Raw genomic sequence first — 21,129 nt, 5'->3', positions numbered from 1 at the left:
TTTTATTTTATTTTATTTTTTAATTTTTTTTCAACATTTTTTATTTATTTTTGGGACAGAGAGAGACAGAGCATGAACGGGGGAGGGGCAGAGAGAGAGGGAGACGCAGAATCGGAAACAGGCTCCAGGCTCTGAGCCATCAGCCCAGAGCCTGACGCGGGGCTCGAACTCACGGACCGCGAGATTGGGACCTGGCTGAAGTCGGACGCTTAACCGACTGCGCCATCCAGGCGCCCCTATTTTTTAATTACAAAAAGATATTAAATTTTATTTATTTATTTATTTTTAATATGAAATTTATTAAATAAATGCCCATCACGCACCTTTCCCTCCCTCCCACCCCCCATCAACCCTCAGATTTTTCTGTTTTTAAGAGTCTCTTATGGTTTGTCTCCCTCCCTCTCTAACTTTTTTTTCCTTCCCCTCCCCCATGGTCTTCTGTTAAGTTTCTCAATATGCATATAAGAGTGAAAACATATGGTATCTGTCTTTCTCTGTATGACTTGTTTCACTGATCATAACACTCTCCAGTTCCATCCACGTTGCTACAAAAGGCCATATTTCATTTTTCTCATTGTCAAGTAGTATTCCATTGTGTACATAGACCACATCTTCTTTATCCATTCATCAGTTGATGGACATTTAGGCTCTTTCCATAATTTGGCTATTGTTGAAAGTGCTGCTATAAACGTTGGGGTGCAAGTGCCCCTATGCATCAGCACTCCTGTATCCCTTGGGTAAATTCCTAGCAGTGCTATTGCTGGGTCATAGGGTAGGTCTATTTTTTAATTTTTTGAGGAACCTCCGCACTATTTTCCAGAGCGGTTGCACCAGTTTACATTCCCACCAACAGTGCAAGAGGGTTCCCGTTTCTCCACATACTCGCCAGCATCTATAGTCTCCTGGTTTGTTCATTTTAGCCACTGTGTGAGGTGGTGTGAGGTGGTATCTGAGTGTGGTTTTGATTTGTATTTCCCTGATAAGGAGCGACGCTGAACATCTTTTCATGTGCCTGTTGGCCCTCCGGATGTCTTCTTTAGAGAAGTGTCTATTCATGTCTTCTGCCCATGTCTTCACTGGATTATTTGTTGTTCGGGTGTGGAGATTGGTGAGTTCTTTATAGATTTTGGATACTAGCTCTTTGTCCGATATGTCATTTGCAAATATCTTTTCCCATTTTGTTGGTTGTCTTTTCGTTTTGTTAATTGTTTCCTTTGCAGTGCAGAAGCTTTTATCTTCATGAGGTCCCAATAGTTCATCTTTGCTTTTAATTCCCTTGCCTTTGGAGAATCATTTCCAGGCTGTGTCAAGTAAGAAAATTGCTGCGGATGTGGTCAGAGAGGTTTTTTCCTGCTTTCTCCTCTAGGGTTTTGATGGTTTCCTGTTTCACATTCAGGTCCTTTATCCATTTTGAATTTATTTTTGTGAATGGTGTAAGTAACTGGTCTCGTTTCATTCTTCTGCATGTTGCTGTCCGGTTCTCCCAGCACCATTTGTTAAAGAGACTGTCTTTTTATCCAATGGATACTCTTTCTTGTTTTGTCAAAGATTACTTGGCCATACATTTGTGGCTCCAATTCTGGATTCTCTATTCTGTTCCATAGATCTATGTGTCTGTTTCTGGGCCAGCACCATACTATCTCGATGACTAGAGCTTTGTGATGTAGCTTGAAATCTGGAATCATTATGCTTCCAGCTTTGCTTTTTTTCCCCCAGGATTGTTTTGACTATTTGGGGTCTTTTGTTATTTCATACAGAATTTAGGCTTGTTTATTTTACCTCTGTGAAAATACTGGTGGTATTTTGATAGGGATTGTGCTAAATTTGTACATTACTTTGGGTAGTAAAACAATATTTGTTCTTCTAATTCGTGAGCATGGAACTTTTTTTCAATTTCTTTGTGTCCTCTTCAATTTGTTTCATAAGTGTTTTATTGTTTTCAGTGTACAGATCTTTTATCTCTTTAGTTAGGTTTATTCCTAGGTTAGGTGCCTTATGATTTTTGTGCAATTATAAGTGGGATCTATTCCTTGATTTCTCCTTCTGCTGCTTTATTATTGATGTATAAAGTGTAATCGATTTCTGTATGTTGATTTTATATCCTGCGTCTTTGCTAAATTCATGTATTTTAGGTTTTCTACATCGAAGATCATTTCATCTGCAAATAGTGAAATTTTCAATTCTTACTTGCTGATTTTGATGCCTTTTATTTCTTTTTGCTGTCCAATGGCTGAGGCTAAGACTTTCAGTTAAATGGTAATGAAAAGATTGGACATCCCTGTCTTGTTCCTGATCATAGAGGAAAAGATCTCAGTTTTTCCCCATCAAGGATGATATTAGCTGTGGGTGTTACCTATATGGCCTTTATGATGTTGTGGTATGTTCCACCTATCCTTACTTTGTTGACAGTTTTTATCAATAATGGATGTTGATGGGGCACCTGGGCGGCTCAGTAGGTTTAGCCTCTGACTTCAGCTCAGTTCATGATCTCATGGTCCGTGAGTTCAAGCCCTCACGGGTGATATGCTGACAGCTTGGAGCCTGGAGCCAACTTCAGATTCTGTGTCTCCCTCCCTCTTTGCCCCTCCCCAATTGCACTCTGTCTCTCTCAAAAATAAAAATTAAAAAATTAAAAAAAAAGAATTTGTCAAATGCTTTTTCTGCATTTATTGAAGGATCACATAGTTCTTATACTTTCTTTTGTTGATGTGGTGTTCATGTTGATTGATTTACAAATACTGAACCACCCCTGAAGCCCAGGAATTAAATCCTAATTGATCATGGTGAGTAATTCTATTAATGTACTGTTGGATTTGATTTGCTAGTAATTTGTTGAGAATATTTGCATCCATGTTCATCAAGGATATTGGCCTGTATTTCAACTTTTTAGTGAAATCTTTGAGTTTGGAATGTAGGTTATGCTGGCCTCATAGAATGAGTTTGGAAGTTTTTCTTCCATTCCTATTTTTGGAATAGTTTGAGAAGAATAGACATTAACTCTTCTTTAAACGTCTGGTAGAATTTCTCTGGAAAGCTATATGGCCCCGGACTTTTGTTTGCTGGGAGGTTTTTTTATTACTGAATCTATTTCTTTGCTCATTATGGGTCTGTTCAAACTTTCTATTTCTTCCTTTTTCAGTTTTGGTTATTTGCATGTTTCCAGGAATGTATCCATTTCTTTCAGATTACCCAGTTTGTTGGCATATATTTTTTATAACATTCTCTTATGATTGTTTGTATTTTTATGGTGTTGGTTGTGGTCTCTACTCTTTCATTCATAATTTTAGTTAATTGTGTTCTTTCTCTTTTCTTTTTGATAAATATAACTAGGGGTTATCAATTTTGTTAATTCTTTTAAAGAACAAGCTCTTACTTTCATTGGTATGTTCTACTGTTTGTTTTTTAGTTTCTATATCATTTTCTTTCTGCTTTCATCTTTACTATTTCCATTCTTTTGCTGGCTTTAGGCTTTTTTTCTGTTCCTTTTCTAGCTTCCTTGGTGTAGGGGTAGGTTGTTTATTTGAGACTTTTCTTGCTTCGTGAGATAGGCTTGTATTTTAATATGCTTCCCTCGTAGGACTGACTTTACTGTATTCCAAAGGTTTTGGATTGTTGTGTTCTCATTTTCACTTGATTCTATGTATTTTTTTAAATTTCTTTGTAATTTTCTGGTTAAACAATTCATTCTTTAGTAAGATGTACTTTAATCTCTACATATTTGTGGTCTTTCTAAATATGTTGTAGTGGTTGACTTCAAGTTTTATACCGTTGTGTTTGAAAAAGATATTTGGTATGATCTCAATCTTTTTTATACTTGTTTAGGGGCCTGATATGTGACCCAGTATATGATTTATTATGGTGAATGTTCCATGTACTCTTGAAAAGAATATGTATTCTTTTTCAGGATGAAAATTTTTTTTAAATGTTTATTTATTTTTGAGACAGAGAGACAGAACATGAACAGAGGAGGGCCAGAGAGAGAGGGAGACACAGAATCCGAAACAGGCTCCAGGCTCTGAGCTGTTAGCAGAGAGCTCGACGTGGGGCTCAAACTCACGGACCGTGAGGTCATGACCTGAGCCAAAGTCGGACGCTTATCCGACTGAGCCACCCAGGTGCCCCAAGGATGAAATTTTTTTTTTAATTTTTTTTAACGTTTATTTATTTTTGAGACAGAGAGAGACAGAGCATGAATGGGGGAGGGTCAGAGAGAGGGAGACACAGAATCCGAAACAGGCTCCAGGCTCTGAGCTGTCAGCACAGAGCCCGACGCGGGGCTTGAACTCACAGACCATGAGATCATGACCTGAGCCGAAGTCGGCCGCCTAACCGACTGAGCCACCCAGGCGCCCCATAGGATGAAATGTTTTGAATATATCTGTTAAGTCTATCTGGTCCAGTGTGTCATTCAATGCCATTGTTTCCTGTTGATTTTCTGCTTAGATGATCTATCCATTGTTGAAAGTGGGGTATTAAAGTCCCCTACTATTATGATATTATTTTCTATGAGTCTCTTTATGTTTGTTATTAATTGAGTCATATATGAGTGTTCCAAGTTCGGGGCATAAATATTTACACTTGTTAGATCTTCCTGATGGATAGGTCTCTTAATTATGATATAATGCCCTTCTTCATCTTTTGTTACAGTATTTGGTTTAAAATATATTTTGTGTGACATAAATTTGGCTACTCCATCTTTCTTTTGACTTTCATTAGCATGATAGGTGGTTCTCAATGCCCTCACTTTCAATCTGCAGGTGGCTTGAGTTCTAAAATGAGTCTCTTGTAGTCAGCATATAGATGGCTCTCTTTTTTTTTTTATCCATTCTGATATCCTATATCTTTGGATTGGAGTATTTAGTCCATTTAATTTCAGAATGATTATTGATATATACAAATTTAGTGCCATTGTGTTACCAGTTAGGTTAGTGTTTCTGGTGATCTTGGTTCCTTTCCAATCTTTGTTGCCTATGGTCTTTCTTTCCACTCAAAGGTCCCTTGTAATATTTCCTGCTGGGCTGGTTTATTGAGGATGAACTCCTTTAGTTTTTGTTTGTCTAAGAATCTCTTTATATCACCTTGTATCCTGAATGACAGCCTTGCTGGATAAAGTATTCTTGGGTGCATATTTTTCCCAATTCAGCATGTTGGATATATCTTACCACTTCCTTTTGGCTTGCCACGTTTCTGTGGATGGATCTTCTGTGAACCTGATTTGTCTTCCCTTGTAGACTAAGGACTTCTTTTGCTTGTTTCAGAATTCTTTTTTTTTTTTTTTGTCTGTGTATTTTGTGAGTTTGACTCCAATATACCTTAGTGTGTGTTAGCTTTTATTTAATTTAATGGGAGTTCTCTTTGCCTCTTGGATTTTGATTTCTGTGTACTTCCCCAGATTAAGGAAGTTTATAGCTATAATTTGTTCAAATTAATCTTCTGCTTCTTTTTCCCTCTCTTCTTCTGAGACTCCTGTGATATAAATGTTATTGTATTTTAAGGAGTTCCCGAGTTGTCTAAGTCAACATTTGTGAACCAATACCTTTCTCTTCCTCTTCTTTTTCAGCTTCTTTATTTTTCATAATTTTAATGTCTATATCACTGATTCATTCCTCTGCTTCATTGATCCTTGTTGACATTGCAGTCAGTCAGTTTTACATCTCAGTTATAGCATTTTTTTTTTATTTTTGCCTGGCTAGTTGTTAGTTCTTTTATCTCTGCAGTAAGGGATAATGATTCTCTAATGTCTTCTATGCTTTTCTCAAGCTCGGGTAGTATCTTATGGTTGTTGTTTTAAATTCTGGTTCAGTTATCTTACTTATACCTGTTTTGATTAATTCCCTGGCAACTGATTTTTCCTGTTCTTTCTTTTGGAGTGAATTCCTCTGTCTTGTCATTTTGTCTAGGTCACTGTGTTTTGGGGTGATTGTTACAAAAGACTGTTATATTTCCACTCCTAAGTAATGTCTATATTATTAAGAGTTCCTATACTCTTTTGGGCCTGGTACTTCAGGAGGTGTTTTAGAATGTACACTGCTGTTTTATTTTGACTGCTTCTTCTCTCAGGTCATTCCTCTGCAGTGTCTGCTTGTTTTCAGTTGGAGGTCTTTGGACCTTGTCCACTGTGTGGTAAGTTCTAACTAGGCGTTTTTTGGTTGGTTTGTTAAAAGAAGAAAGACCTTATTTCCCCTAGAGCTGTAGTTTTGCAGCAATCTATGATCAGTAGACTTGGTACATGCAAGGGATTTGTGGCTTGTCTTCTGGGGAAGGGGCTTGCTGTGCTGATTCTCAGGAAGATTTGCTCTAGTGGAGATACAGCTACAAGACACAAGACGGTGGAACTCGATGCAAGTAGCTCTAACTTCCACTGGGGAGTGCTGTGTTGATCACTGGTGTCTGTAAATGTTGATGGCCAGGAGGAGAAAATGACATCACTCCACTCTATCCTCCCTGGAGTGGAGATGGCATCAATCACTCTTCAGGAAGCCCTCACAGAAGAGTAAACAATCTTCTTTCTTTTGTCCCTGGCTTCTGTCATATCCCTGTCCTTACCTTGTCTGTGTCTAAGCTCTCTGTCTGCCGGGCACTCTGTAATCCTGTGCTTTATGTCAGGCATACGGTTGGGTTTCAAAACTCCAAATTTTAGGATCCCAGCACAGTGCAAACCTGCGCTGATCCTCTGGGGAAGGGTCTTGCCACACTGTGGCTGGTGCCAGTTTGTCCCAGACAAGCCATCACAGAACTGCACAGTGGTTTGGTGTTTATGATAAAGTATAGCAAAAAGCTGGAACCAAGGTTTTCTGCCTTCAGCAGGTGTCTCTGTTCCTATGCTAGTGAGCAGGGCAGCACATTGGCATCCACTTGCAATTTTGTCCCCAGAGAAGCCATGCCACCACTTCCAAATGCACTCCAAGAAGGGGAACTCTTTGTCCCATGTGACACTGGGGATCCTCAGACCATGCTGTCTATTCCCAGGCCTCTGCCCTCCTTCCCCACAGGAACACCACTAAGCCCACCAGGCATGATCTCAGCAATGGTACAGACTTCTAAAACTTCAGATTTTGAGCTCCACTGCTTATAAAAACTTGTGGTAGTCTGCCCCTCTCCTTTTCCCATTCAATGGTTTTGTGGAAGCGTTTTTCTTTTTAATACCCTGTGCACTTCTCTCTCTCTCTCTCTCTCTCTCTCTCCTTTCTGTGAGCAGAGCTCCTTCCAATTTGCAGAACCTGCAATTCTTTTCTCCCCCAAATCATCTCTCTGCAGCTCCTACCTTCCACTATATGACTGTTTTTCTCCCCATAGATGTGCAATTTGTTCTCTCAGTCCTCAGATTTATTTATTGTGTATTCAGAATGATTTGATATTTATCTAGCTGTGTTCAAAGGATGAGGCAAGCTTAGGGTCCTTGTACTCCTTAGTCATCTTGACTTCTAGATTAATGTCTAATAGGTCATTCAAAGACACTGTTTTCTTATTGTTTTTATACCTGGGTGATCGATCCATTGATGTAAGTGGGCTGCTGAAGTCCTTTACTGCTATTCTGTCTTAATTTCCATTAATCTTTGCTTTATGTACTTAGGCACTCCAGTGTATAGATACTTACAATTGTTATATCCTTTTGTTGGATTGATGCCTTTTTCATTATGTATTACCTCTTTTGTCCCTTGTTACATTGTTTGTTTTAAAGTCTATATCAGCGGATTTTTCAGCAGAATCTTTGTAGGCCAGAAGGAAGTAGCATGATACATTCTAAGTACTGAAAAGGAAAAACTCTGCAGCCAAGGATATCCTCTCCAGAAAGCCTATCATTTAAAATAGAAGAAGAGATAAAGAGTTTCTCAAACAAAAACTAAAGGAATTTGTGACCATTAAACCAGCCCTACAAGAAATGTTAGAGGGAACACTTTGAGTGGAAAGGAAAGACCATAAGTGAGCATATGAAAAGCAGGAATCACAAAAACAGTAAAAATAACTATTTGTGTAAAAATCAGTCAAGGGATTCACAAAATAAAAGAGAGTAAAATATGACACCATATACCAAAAAACATGGGGGTGTGAAGAATTAAAGTAAAATTAAGTAAAAATAGTCTATTTTCTCTGATTTAGGTGTTGCTACTCCAGTTTTTTTTTTTCTTCTTTCATTTGCATCGTAAATGTTTTCTTTTCATCCCTTCACTTTCAGTCTGTATGTGTCTTTAGCTCTGAGATGAGTGTCCTGTAGGCAGAATATATACTGGTCTTAAATTTTTAAAACATATTTTTCCACCCTATTTTTTCTTTTTAAAATACAAAACTGTGGCTTTAATGACATTAAAAAGCAGAAGCATCTATAGACACATTGCATAGACACTGGCTCACATAAACACATACCACCTCATACACTCAAAGAATGTACAGAAAATCTGTATTAACATACAACAGTTTTGTAATATTTAGAGCAAAAGGAAATGTTTTTTTCTCTTTGGCTAAAATAAATAGAGATATCACAAATACATGTAATGATTTCCAATATACTAAGCACTTAGTATATATTCTCTTATTATCACAGAAAAAAAAAGCTTTAAAGAAAATATTGTTATCCCACTTTTAAGTGAGAAACTGAGACAAATAAATCTTTAATGACTTGCCCCAATCAAACCCATAGCTATTTTATTTAAGTCACAAGAATACAGTCTCTCATTTGATTATGGCCCATTTATTCCTGATTTCTTTCCTTTTTAAAATAGATATAGCTGCAAGTCTTTTTATCCTATCCTTTCATGTTTTTCAACCAGTTCTTTCCAGATCTACCCTAATACCTCTGCAATATACCATTGAGTCTCAGTAAATAATACATACTTATAAATACTTAAAATAGAGAAAAATAATTATTACTTATAATGTCATGATGCCTTCTAAATAAAGTATAAATACAAGAGGGAACTTTGCTAAACATTGGCTGCTGCCAAGACTACAAATAACGGGCTCTCAGCTAAAGGGTTGGAACTTTTTCCATTAATTCCTCAATACAAATTTTGTTAAACTTCTTACATAAATTACAGTAAGTTAACATACAGTGTAATATTAGTTTCAGGTGTGCAGTTTAGTAATTCAATACTTACATAAAACACCCAGTGCTCATCACAACTGGAATCCTTAGTTCCCATCACCTATTTAACCCCCCACCTGCACCTCCCACCTGCTAACTATCAGATTATTCTCTATAGTTAAGAGTCTGTCTCTTGGTTTGCCTCTCTTTCTTTTTTTCCCCTCTGCTCATTTATTTTCTTTATTAAATTCCACATATTTGTGAAATCATATGGTATCTACTTTTCTCTGACTTACGGATTTTGCATAGCCTAATACTCTCTAGTCCCATCCATGTCCTTGAAAATAGCAAGATTTCCATTCTTTTTTTATGGCATAATATATATATATATATATATATATATATATATCACATCTTCTTTACTCACTCATTAGTCAATGGACACTTGAGCCACTTACATTATTTGGCAATTATAGACAATGCTACTATAAGCATCTAGGTGCATGTATCCCTTTGAATTAGTAATTTTGTATTTTTTGGGTAAATACTTAGTGCAAATGCTGGATTGTAGGTTAGTTCTATTTTTAACTTTTTGAGGAACCTCCATATGTTTTACAGAGTGGCTGCACCAGTTTGCATTCCCACCAGCAGTTCAAGATGTTTCCCCTTTTCTCACATCATTTCCAATACCTGTTATTTCTTGTATGGTTGATTTTAGCCATTCTGACAGGCGTGAGGTGATACCTCATTGTAGTTTTGATTTGTATTGCCCTGATTATGTGTGATGTTGAACATGTTTTCAAGTGTCTGGTGACAATATGTAGGTCTTCTTTGGAAAAATGTCTACTAATGTCTTCTGTGCATTTGTTAATCGGATTACTCATTTTTTGGGGCATTGAGTTTTATAATTTATTTATAGATTTGGGACCCTAACCCTTTATCATATATGTCATTTTTAAATATCTTCTCCCATTCCATAGGTTGTCTTTTAATTTTGTTGATTGTTCCCTTCACTGTGCAGATTTTTATTTTGATGAAATCCCGATAGTTTATTTTTGCTTTTGTTTCTGTTGCTTCAAGAGACGTAGCTAGTAAGAAGTTTTTAGAGACTATGTCAAAGAGGTTACTGTCTGTGTTTTCCTCTAGGATTTTAATGGTTTTGTCTCTCACATTTAGGTTTTTCATTCATTTTGAATTAATTTTGTGTATGGTGTAAGAAAGTGATCTAGTTTACTTTTTTTTTTTTTTTTGCATTTTGCTGTCCAGTTTTCCCAACACCATTTGTTGAAAAGAAACGTTTTCCCATTGCATATTCTTTCCCGCTTTGTCCAACATTACTTGACCATATAGTTGTGGGTTCATTTCTGAGTTTTGTATTCTGTTCTATTGACCTATGTGTCTATTTTTGTGCTGGTACCATACTGTTTCGATGACCAAAGCTTTGTAATATAACTTGACGTCTGGAATTGTGATACCTCCAGCTTTGCTTTTCTTCTTCAAAGTTGTTTTGACTATTCGTGATCTTTTGTGGTTACATACAAATTTTACAATTGTTTGTTCTATCTCCATGAAAAATATTGTTGGTATTTTGATAGGGATTGTGTTAAATGTGTAGATTGCTTTGGGTAGTATAGATATTTTAACAATATTTGTTCTTTTGGTCAATGAGCGTGGAATGTTTTTACATTTCATCGTGCTGTCTTCAATTTCTTTCTTCAGTGTTTTATAGCTTTCAGACGTCAGGTCTTTCACGTCTTTGGTTATGTTTATTCCTAGTTATCTTCTTGTTTTTGTTGTAATTGTAAATGGGATTGATTCTTTGATTTCTTTCTGATGCTTCATTATTGGTGTATAGAAATGCAAGAGATTTAAAATAAAAAGAAATGCAACAGATTTATGTACATTGTGTATCCTGCAATTTTCCTGAATTTTTGTAACAGTTCTAGAAAGTTTTTAGTGGATTCTTTTGGGTCTTATGTAGAGTATTATATCATTTACAAATGGTGAAAGTTTTACTTCTTCCTTGCCAATTTAATTTTTTAATGTTTATTTATTTTTGAGAGAGAGAGAGTGAGAGACAAAGAGTGCCAGTGGGGGTGGGGGGACAGGGGCAGAGAGAGAGAGAGAGGGGGGGAGACACAGAATCCAAAGCAGGCTCCAGGCTCTGAGCTGTAAGCACACAGCCCAACGCGGGGCTCAAACTCATGAACTGTGAGATCATGACCTGACCCAAAGTTGGATGTTTAACTGACTGAACCACTCAGGTGCCCCATCTTCCTTGCTGATTTAGATGCCTCTTATTTCTTTTCATCATTTGATTGCTGTGGCTAGGACTTCCAGTATGATGTTAAGTAACAATGGTGAGAGTAGACATCCCTGTCTTATTCCTTACCATAGAGGAAAATCTCTCTCTTTTCCCATTGAGGATGATAGTAGCTGTGTTTTTTTTTTTTTTCATAGATGGGCTTTATGTTGAGGTATGTTCCCTCTAAATGTACTTTGTTGAAGGTTTTGTTTTTATCACATATGAATGTTGTGTTTTGTGAAATACTTTTACTGCATCTATTGAAATGATGTTTCCTTTCTTTTATTAATGTGGTATCTGGCATCAGGCATCTTCGTTATATTTGTTTCACTTAGATCTCTGGCTGTGGCCTTATCTTGTTCCTTCTTTTGGGATGAATTCCTATGCTTCACATTTTGTCGAAGTCTGCCTTCTGTGTGGTAGAAAAGCCAGTTATGCTTCCTGCTCTTGAGAGTAATTTCTTTATGAAAAAGAGGTCATGTAGTGCCCAGGGTCTGACATTTCAGGGAGTGTCTCTGGCGTGTGCTGTATGCACTCTGCAGTTGATTTTTGGTTACACTATTCCTTCAGGCCAGTTGTCTGCAGAGGTTCTCCTTGCCTGCAGTGAACAGTATTTGGTCCTTGAGCAGAATGTAGTGAGCTTTTACTAGGTGTGCTCTGGTCTGCTTCTTAAATGAGACCTAATATTACTTCCACCAGAATTGAAGCCCTACAGACTCTGTGGGCAGGGGTTTCTGATGGTCTTCTGGTGAAAGAACCTTCTGTGCTGGGAATAAGGCAAGCTTGACTGAGAAGAGTAGTCCCCTCAGAATGCAGAGGTGTGGAAATTGGGGTAAGCAAGTTAGGAAGCTTATGTTGGCTCTTCACTGCTTCCCAAAGATGGCTCTGTGTTAAGCTGAGGGTTTGAGGGTGAGAAATGGCACCGGCCAGTTCTTTTGTCCCTGGAGAGGTGTCTCTGTGAATGCTGCTTCACATGGAAGCACTTTGAGAAGAGCGAATAATGTCCCTGCTGTGCGCCCCAGTTTTTTTCAGATCACTTTTTCCATGTTGTCTGCCTTTTCAATAGGAGCAGCACAGTGCCCTCTAGGCTCTCTCTCAGCCAAGACTGGTGACCTTTAAAACTCCAGGCTTTAGAGATGTGTCCTGGGCAGTGGTTTGTGCTAGTGTTATGTGGAGGAGCCTGCCAAGCTGGGACTGAGGGAAGCTTGACTGAGAAGGGCAGTCCCTCTAGAGCACAGGGGGTGAGGCTAGGTCTGAACAAGTTAGGCAACCAGTGTTGGCACTGTGCTCTTTCCTCTACATGGCTGTGTTTATGCTGAGGGGTGGGGGAGGGAAATGGTGCTGGCTAGCTCCTTTGTTCCCAGAGAGGCCTCTCCTTGAATGCTGCCTCTAAAGGATGTGCTCCAAGATGATCCACAAATGTCCCTGCTGTGTGCCCCATTCTTCAGATTGCTGTTTCCATGCTGCCTACCCCTGGTTGTTTTCCTTGCCTTCTTTCAAGGAGCAGCATGGTGTCCTCAGGGTTCCATCCCAGCCAAGCCCACCTTTAAAACTCCAGGCTTTAAGCATCACTGGTTGCAAAAACTCACAAAAATCAGCCCCTCTTATTTTCCCAGTCAACGTCTTTGGGGAAATGTTCTCCTTGTGCATTTCCTTGTGTGCTCCACTCTCTCTCACCTTTCTCTGCAACTACTGTTCCCTCCCCTCTGCAGCACCTGTGATACCTTTCTCCCCTAAACCCCATCTGCACTTCTTATCTTCTTTGATGTGGCCTTTTCTCTCCCTTTAGTTGTGGAGTTTGTTCTGTCAGTCTTCAGATTGACTACTGGGGTATTTATAAAGGATGAGGCTCTTCCTTGGGTGGAAATTTTAGTATTATCATAAGGTGAAGGACATTTTAGGTCATTCCAGAGGTCACTCCATTGTCCATCTGCACAGGCATGAGTCTGGTTTAGTTCAAATAGCCTGAGTGGTCTGGGCCCATGGGAGGTCTTGTCAGGTCAGTGGACAGCATCTGGAGGTGGTTTTGGGATTCATTTGCCTGAGTCAGGAGAAAAGCCAGAAAGAAGAGCTTAGGGTAAAACATAAAACAAAGGTTAGTGAGTACAAGTAGTTGGGCAGTAAGGACCAGATCTTGGGGTCTAGCTGGTGATACCTCTTGCCTCACTATGTCTTTTGATTAGAGTATTTAAACCATTTACATCTAACATAATTATTGATAAGTATATACTTATTGCAATTTTATTTGTTTTCTGGCTGTTTTTGTAGTTCTTTGCTGTTCATTTCTTCTGCTCTCTTTCTGTGTGGTAACTTTCTATAGTGTTATGTTTGGCTTCCTTTCTCTTTACTTTTTGTGTATCTATTATAGGTTTTGAATTTGTTCTTACCATGAAGTTCATATATAACATCTTAAGTATATAGTAGACTATATTAAGTTGATGGTCATTTCAGTTCAAACACATTCTAAAAAAAAACACTTTCTTTCTTATCTTTTACTCCCTCCTCCATGTTGTATGTATATGCTTTTTAATGTATATACATCTTTTTATTCATAATTTTCTTGTGTCTGATTATGGCCATTTATTCTCCATTTAAAGAAGTTCCTTTAATATTTCTTGTGAGGATTGGTTTAGTGATAATAAACTTCTTTATCTTATGTTTGTCTGGGAACTCTTTATCTCTCCTTGAAATCTGAATGATAAGCCTGCTGGGTACAATATTCTTGGTGTTAAGTTTTTTTTTTTTTTTTCCTTTCAGCACTGTTTCCATTTCCCTCTTTCATGTCACTGATCCGTTCTTCTGCACCCACTAATTGGGTGTTTTCCATTTCCCTATCTTTCATGTCACTATTCAGTTCTTCTGCACCCACTAATATACTGTTGATTTTATCTGTGTGTTTTTTTTTTTATTTCAGTCATTGTATTCTTCAACTCTGGTTCTTTTTAATATTTTTATGTCTTTTTTGAATGTCTCACTGATTCTTCCACTCTTCTCTCCAGCCTCAGTAAGCGTCTTTACAATCATTACTTTAAATTATTCATCAGGTATATTGTTTACCTCCATTTCTTTTAGTTCTATTTTTTCTGAGGTTTTGTCTTATTCTTTCTTTTGAAGCATCATATTCTGTCTTCCCATTTTGCTCGACTTTCTTTGTTTATTTTTATGGATTAAGCAGAACAGCCACTTCTTTAGGAGAAGGAATCTTCTTGTGTATGGTTGTCCCCTATGTAGTATATGTGTGCTTAGGGAATTTTGCTGACTGGCTGAAGCCGTGGCTGGCATGGGTTGGAGGTCCTGGGGTCCTCCACATTATGGGCACCTTGGAAGGACAGCTAAAGATGAAGCAAGTGTAGATCAGTGCAGTTCCCGGCCTTTTTAAGGACTAGGTGTCCTGCCAGTAGAGCTAAGGCTAAAGTGGGTGTAAACTGGAGTGTCCCAGAAATCTCCTCATAGAGGGTGTCTTGGAAAGATCCTGGTGCTAAGATTAGGTGCAGACTGGGAAGTCCCATGGCTCGCCATTCAGCAAGTGTCCTGGCAATACAGCTAAAGCTGAAATGGGTGCAGGTCAGGAGATCACAGGGCTTTCTGTGAAGGTCTCCTGGAAGGACAGGTCAAGCTTAAATGAGTGCAAGCTGGGGTGTCCTGGAATGGTCTGTGCAGAAGACGTATTGGTGGGGTGGCTGGTGCAGAGGTGGTGTGAAGGCCAGGGGGTTCCTGGGCTCTATGCACAGGGGATGCTCTGACAGGATAGCTGAAGCTAAAATGGGTGCAAGCTGAGAGGACCTGGAGCTCTTTGCCCAGAAGCCATATTGGCAGAATAACTGAAGCTGAAGTGGATATAACCTGGGGTGTTCCAGGACCCTCTGCATAGGGGGTGCCCTGAAAGGGTGGCTGGCTGGAGCCAAAGCAGGGTACAGGCTAAGACGTCCTAGGGCACTCCACGCAAAGGTAACCCTGGCAGGGCAGCTAAAGCTAAAGTGGATGCAGGCCAGTGTGGTCCCTGGACTCTTCCACACATGTGCCCTGACAGGAGAGTTGAAGCTGAACTGATTTCAAGACGGATTATTCTAGAACTTTCCACACTGATGAGAACCTGGTAGGACATCTAAAGCTGAATTTGGTGCAAACTGGGGTGTGCCAAGGTGTTCAGTGCAGTGGGCACCCTACCCAGGCAACTGGAGCAAAGACCAGTGTGAGCATGAGTACTTCAAGGTGTTCTGAGCAGCAGATATCCTAGAGGGGTGGGTAAAACTGATGCAAACATGGGTGTTCTGGGTTTTTTTTCACTCAGAAGGCACCCTGGCAGGGGAGCAGACATCACTCAGGAGGTTCCATAGCACTTTGTATCAAGCATGCCCTAGAAACCTATCTGAAGCCAAAGTGATGTGTGTCTGGAGTGTTCTGGAGTGCTTTGCACCTGTGGCCACCTTGGTAGGATGGTTAAGGCTGGTGTGGGGGCTCCTAGCTATGGTTTAGTGAGGCAGCAAGCCAGCTGTGGAGACCAGACCTTGCTTTTATCTGTTGTTTTAAGGTGGAGGGGGAGTATAAATCCTGTCAGTCTCCCATTCTTCTGATTCAGAGAGCATACCCTCAGCTCCTTTGGCCTTTTAAACTGCACTTTTTTTTTCTGTGCCCCAGAGCTACCAGGACTGATATAGGCTTGAAGATCTGGGGGCCACTGAGGCATCAAACTGGCTGTGCATGTGGATTCTGCTCCAGTTTGCGTTTTCAAGGTGGAGAGGGAACTAAACTATGTTGTTCTCCAGTTCTTTATACCTAGAGCCCACAGCTCTTCTGCCATCTGGCAGAGTTCTGGTGCTATCTCTTATATGATAGTTGCTTTTTTAAATCACAGCTTTTATTCTGTATCCAAGGACAGAGGAACTTTTCTCTGGTCCCTTAGTATTATCCCTTCTCTCTGCTGTTTGCATTGTCGGGGGTGGGAGTTCTTTTTGTTACCATGTCTTCATCTCCCTTTCTCTTCTCTTTTGACATTCTATCTTTGGTTGCACAGAGGCTGTTCAGGAATTGTTCTATAAATAGGTGTACTTTGGTGTGTTCTATGGAGGGGATGAATTCAGGGTCTTCATGTATTGGACCAAAATCCTATTTCTAGGAATTTACCCATTTCTTCTAAGTTGTTTAATATGTTGGTATACAATTTTTTCATAGTGAAAAATATTTTATTTATTTTTATTATTGTTGATATGCAATATTACATTGGTTTCAGGTGTACATCATAGTGACTGGACAATTCTATGCTCACCACAAGTATAGTTACCATCTGTCTCCATACAGTTCTATAACAATACCATTCACTGTATTCCCTATACTATACCTTTCATCCCCATGACTTATTTATTCTATAACTGGAAGCTTGTACATTCCATTCCCTTCACCCATTTTGCCCACTCCCCCTCTGGCAGCCACCAGTTTGTTCTCTGTATTTATGGGTCTATTTCTGCTTTCTGTATTCATTTGTTTTGTTTTTTAGATTCCACATGTAAGTAAAATCATATAACATTTGTCTTTCTCTGTCTGACTTATTTAGTGGAAATATTTTTACACAAAGAAATTGGCAGTATAAAACATAAAATTGTCATATTCAACAGCAGATATTACTCTTGTATTTATTTCTGGTTTTAGACTGTGTTTGGAAAGACACACTTTATAGCACTGCCAACCTAGGTGAAATGAAATCTATACCCTTCCTCCAAATTCCCCCTCTAATGGCAATTCTGATGATTTTCCTGAGTTCATGTTATTCTTATATTTACCAGCACTATAACAGTGGGAAAAATAATATCTGGACATCTTCCCTATCTGCCTGTTTCATGCTGGATCCATCCAATATTAACCCTTTAAGATCCATAGGCTTGCCCAATTTATCCATTGTTCAACTTTTAAGAAGCAGTGTGGTAGCTATTTCTAAGGCTACCTTGGAGTGTATTGGCATTTAAATATATTTTCCTTTCCTTTTTTTTCTTAAGTGTTTTGACTTTTAGTAGTGTTTGCTTTATGGTACATACTAAAGAATAAAACATGATTAAAATGTGTTTGGAAATAATGAAAGAATTTAATATTTTTTTATCATGTGCCTCAAGAGTGATTAAGACAGTGGGAAGTCCAGCCATGTATGTATTAATGGGCTTCTGAGATTATGTATGAATTTACCCAAAGGGAATAATATAATTGGAGCTAATTTATCTTGTAGTTCAGTGATCACCAGTGAGCAAGTAAGAAATCTAAAGAGAGAAACCCCATTTTACTGTCTTAATTAACCTTTTAGAAAAATGATTATTCTTTGCTGATGAGTCTTAACGGGCAATATCCACTTTATTGTGCTAGAATTGGTACATGTAATGTAATGTATGCCAATTTGTTTTGCCATCCAAGTTGTTTAATAATTACAATTTAGTGTGGTTTATATATATGTCAGAACATCAGACTCCATGCTAAGAAATTAGAATTTTCCACAGGCAAACAAGGCATAAATCTAGTACACTATGAATTTTTAATATAATGACAATAAATATATCTTTTTCCAATTTACCTGTTAATTTTCCCTCTTCAAATTACCAATCAAATAAATTTATGTTTGAGTTTTTAAGTTTTTACAATGTTTACACCTACAAATAATTATAATAAAATATCTTCTGTTTTTAAATCATATTCTATTATAAAAGCAATACTTAGTTTTTTTTGAAAAAATTATGGATTAAGAAATAAGGCACTTATAATCCTCTCACACAGAATGACTCTTTTTATTAATAGTTTGATGTGTCTACTTCCTAGCATTTTTTCTAAACTTATATATAGACTTTCTTCTACAAAATTGGGATTACATTATATATACTCTGTATCTTTTTTCTTCCCTGTAGTATTGTGAGAATTTCTCAAATCTTAACATTTTCAAGAATGTGGGTTTTATTAACATATTATATTTAATTAAATGTACAACTATTTTTAGTCAGCATTTATGTGTGTATCATTTTTGCTGTCAATGTTATTTTTAAGGTAATATATGTGCCTAAAACTCGTCTCCAACTAATCTTACATATAACCTTTATCTAAACCTCTGGTTACACCTCTTCTTTCCTCTTCTGTTGTGAATATCTTAATCTTCTAAAATAAAGTGGTAGTAGAAACAGAAAGAAGAGAGAGAAAATTGAAATAGTGGTAGAAAGTAGCCACAAAGGTTGCTATAAATTGAGAGTCATTATTAAACATTTGGGGCCTTGAAGAAAGGTGTAATAATAATGGAAATATTTTTAATAATTGAATAAAAAAGAACTTGATTTGATGTTTTTAAAAATACATCTTTAGTACCAACAAGAAATAAAATTTCTGTTGTTAATGTCTTGTTACTAAGAATAAGCCTGTTTGGAGTATTTCCTTGCTACCTATTGTCGATCCTTTATCTTTTCATTATCTTCCTAAAGCCATGGGAATAAAGAAGAATTCTCCTGCAGAGGAATACAACTTGCTGTGGACTGGTTTCTAGACAAAGGCCATAAAGATATTACTGTATTTGTGCCTGCATGGAGAAAGGAGCAATCCCGTCCTGATGCACCAATTACAGGTACTATTTCAAATAAGACATTTCTGCCCATCCAGAGGCAAAGATAGCAAGATATTTGGGGGAAAAGATGATCCCAACTTAGATAATTATTTTATAAGTTTATTAAGTATATTTAAAATATCTTATATTAAGTGTATTTTTATTTGAAATGTATATTTATTTTAATTTATATATTTAACTTCAAGTTAGTTAACAGAGTGTGGTAATGGTTTCAGGAGTAGAACCCAGTGATTCATGACTTATAAATAACACCCAGTGCTCTTGTCAAAAAATGCTCTCCTAAATGCTCATCACCCATTTAGCCAATCCTCCCAACCTCCACCCCTCCAGCAATCCTCAGTTTGTTCTCTGTATTTAAGAGTGATATCTTTTATTGTTTGCCTCCCTGTTTTTACCTCATTTTTCCTTCCTTCCTCTATGTTCATTTGTTTTGTTTCTTAAAATCCACATAATGGTGAAATCATATGATATTTATCTTTCTCTTACTGACTTATATTTGGCTTAGCATAATAGACTCTAGTTCCATCCATGTTGTTGCAAATGGCAGGATTTAATTATTTTTAGTCACCAAATAATAAGCCTTTGTATAATACATATACCACACTCTCTTTATCCATTCATCAGTCGATGGAAATTTGAGCTCTTTCCATAATTTGGCTATTGGTGATAGTGCTGCCATAAACATTGGGGTGCATGTGCCACTTCGAATCAGGAGTTTTGATCATTTGGATGAATACCTACTATTGCAATTGATGGGTCATAGGAGAGTTTTATTTTTATTTTTTTGAGCTACCTCCATATTATTTTCCAGAGTGACTGCATACGTTTGCATCCCCACCAACAGTGCAAAAGGGTTCCCTTTTCTCTGCATCCTCACCAACATCTATTGTTTCCTATGTTGTTAATTTTAACCATTCTGACAGGTGTGAAGTGGTATCCCATTGTGGTTTTGATTTATATTTCCATTATGGTGAGTGATATGGAGCATCTTTTTATGTGTCTGGTAGCCATCTGGATGCCTTCTTTGGAAATGTGTCTGTTCATTTCTTCTGCTCACTTTGTCACTGGATTACTTGTTTTTTGGGTGTTGAGTTTGATAAGTTCTTTATAGACTTTGGATACTAGTCCTTTATCAGAAAGGTCATTTGCAATTATCTTCTCCCATTCCAACAGTTGTCTTTAAGTTTTGTTGATTGTTTCCTTCACTGTGCAGATTTTTATCTTGATGAGGTCCCACTTGTTCATTTTTGCTTTTGTTTCCCTTGCCTTTGGTACATGTCTAGTAAGAAGTTGCTGTGGCTGAGGTCAAAGAGGTTGCTGGTTGTTTTCTTCTTTAGGATTTTGATGGTTTCCTGTCTCACATTTAGGTCTTTTATCTATTTTGAGTTTCTTTCTGTGCATGGTGTATGAAAGTGGTCCAGGTTCATTCTTATGCATGTTGCTGTCCAGTATTTCCAACACCATTTGCTGAAGAGACTGTCTTTTTATCCATTGGACATTCTTTCCTGCTTTGTCAAAGATTAGTTGGCCATACATTAATGGGTTCATTTCTGGGTTCTCTACTCTGTTCCATTGATCTGTCTCGTTTTGTGTCAGTACCGTACTGTCCTGATGATTACAGCTTTATGATACAGCTTGAAGACTGGAATTGTGATACCTCTAGCTTTGGTTTTCTTTTTCAAAATTACTTTGGCTATTTGGGGTATTTTCTAGTTCCATATAAATTTTAGAATTACTTGTTCTAGCTCTGTGAAGAATGCTCGTTTTATTTTGATAGTGATTGCATTGGATGTGTGGATTAGTTTGGGTAGTTTAAACATTTTAACAATATTTGTTCTTCCAATTCATGAGTATACAATGCTTTTTTTATTTATTTGTGTCTCTAATTTCTTTTATAAGATTTCTATAGTTTTCAGTGTACAGATATTTTACCTCTTTGGTTAAGTTTATTCCTAGGTATCTTATGGTTTTTGGTGCAGTTATAAATGAGATCACTGAAGAGTGAAATTTTGACTTCTTCCTTGCTGATTTGTATGCGTTTATTTCTTTTTGTAGTCTGATAGCTAAGGCTAAGACTACCAGTACTATGTTGGACAGCGCTGAGAGTGGACATCTCTGTTGTGTTCCTGCCCTTAAAGGGAGAGCTCTCAGTTTTTCCCCATTGAGGATGGTATTAGCTGCGGGTCTTTTGTATATGGCCTTTATGATGTTGAGGTATGT

The 21,129-nt window shown here is 37.8% G+C and overlaps 1 protein-coding gene across 1 annotated transcript in view; it reads left to right on the top strand.

Annotated features, from left to right (window-relative positions):
• Positions 1 to 21,129, top strand: part of ZC3H12B (zinc finger CCCH-type containing 12B) — a 111,326-nt gene that overhangs the window by 57,162 nt on the left and 33,035 nt on the right. Inside the window, exon 2 of the mRNA XM_047092472.1 lies at positions 18,770 to 18,909. Coding sequence (XP_046948428.1) covers positions 18,770 to 18,909 — 140 coding nt within the window. The remainder of the gene's footprint in view (positions 1 to 18,769; positions 18,910 to 21,129) is intronic.

This window comes from Lynx rufus, unplaced genomic scaffold (assembly GCF_022079265.1).
Source record: "Lynx rufus isolate CCGP_SWC_20201006 ecotype Redwood Valley unplaced genomic scaffold, mLynRuf1.p SCAF_30, whole genome shotgun sequence".
NCBI lineage: Eukaryota > Metazoa > Chordata > Mammalia > Carnivora > Felidae > Lynx > Lynx rufus.
The sequence above is the reverse complement of the archived record's forward strand: the minus strand, read 5'-3'. Positions and strand labels throughout refer to the sequence as shown.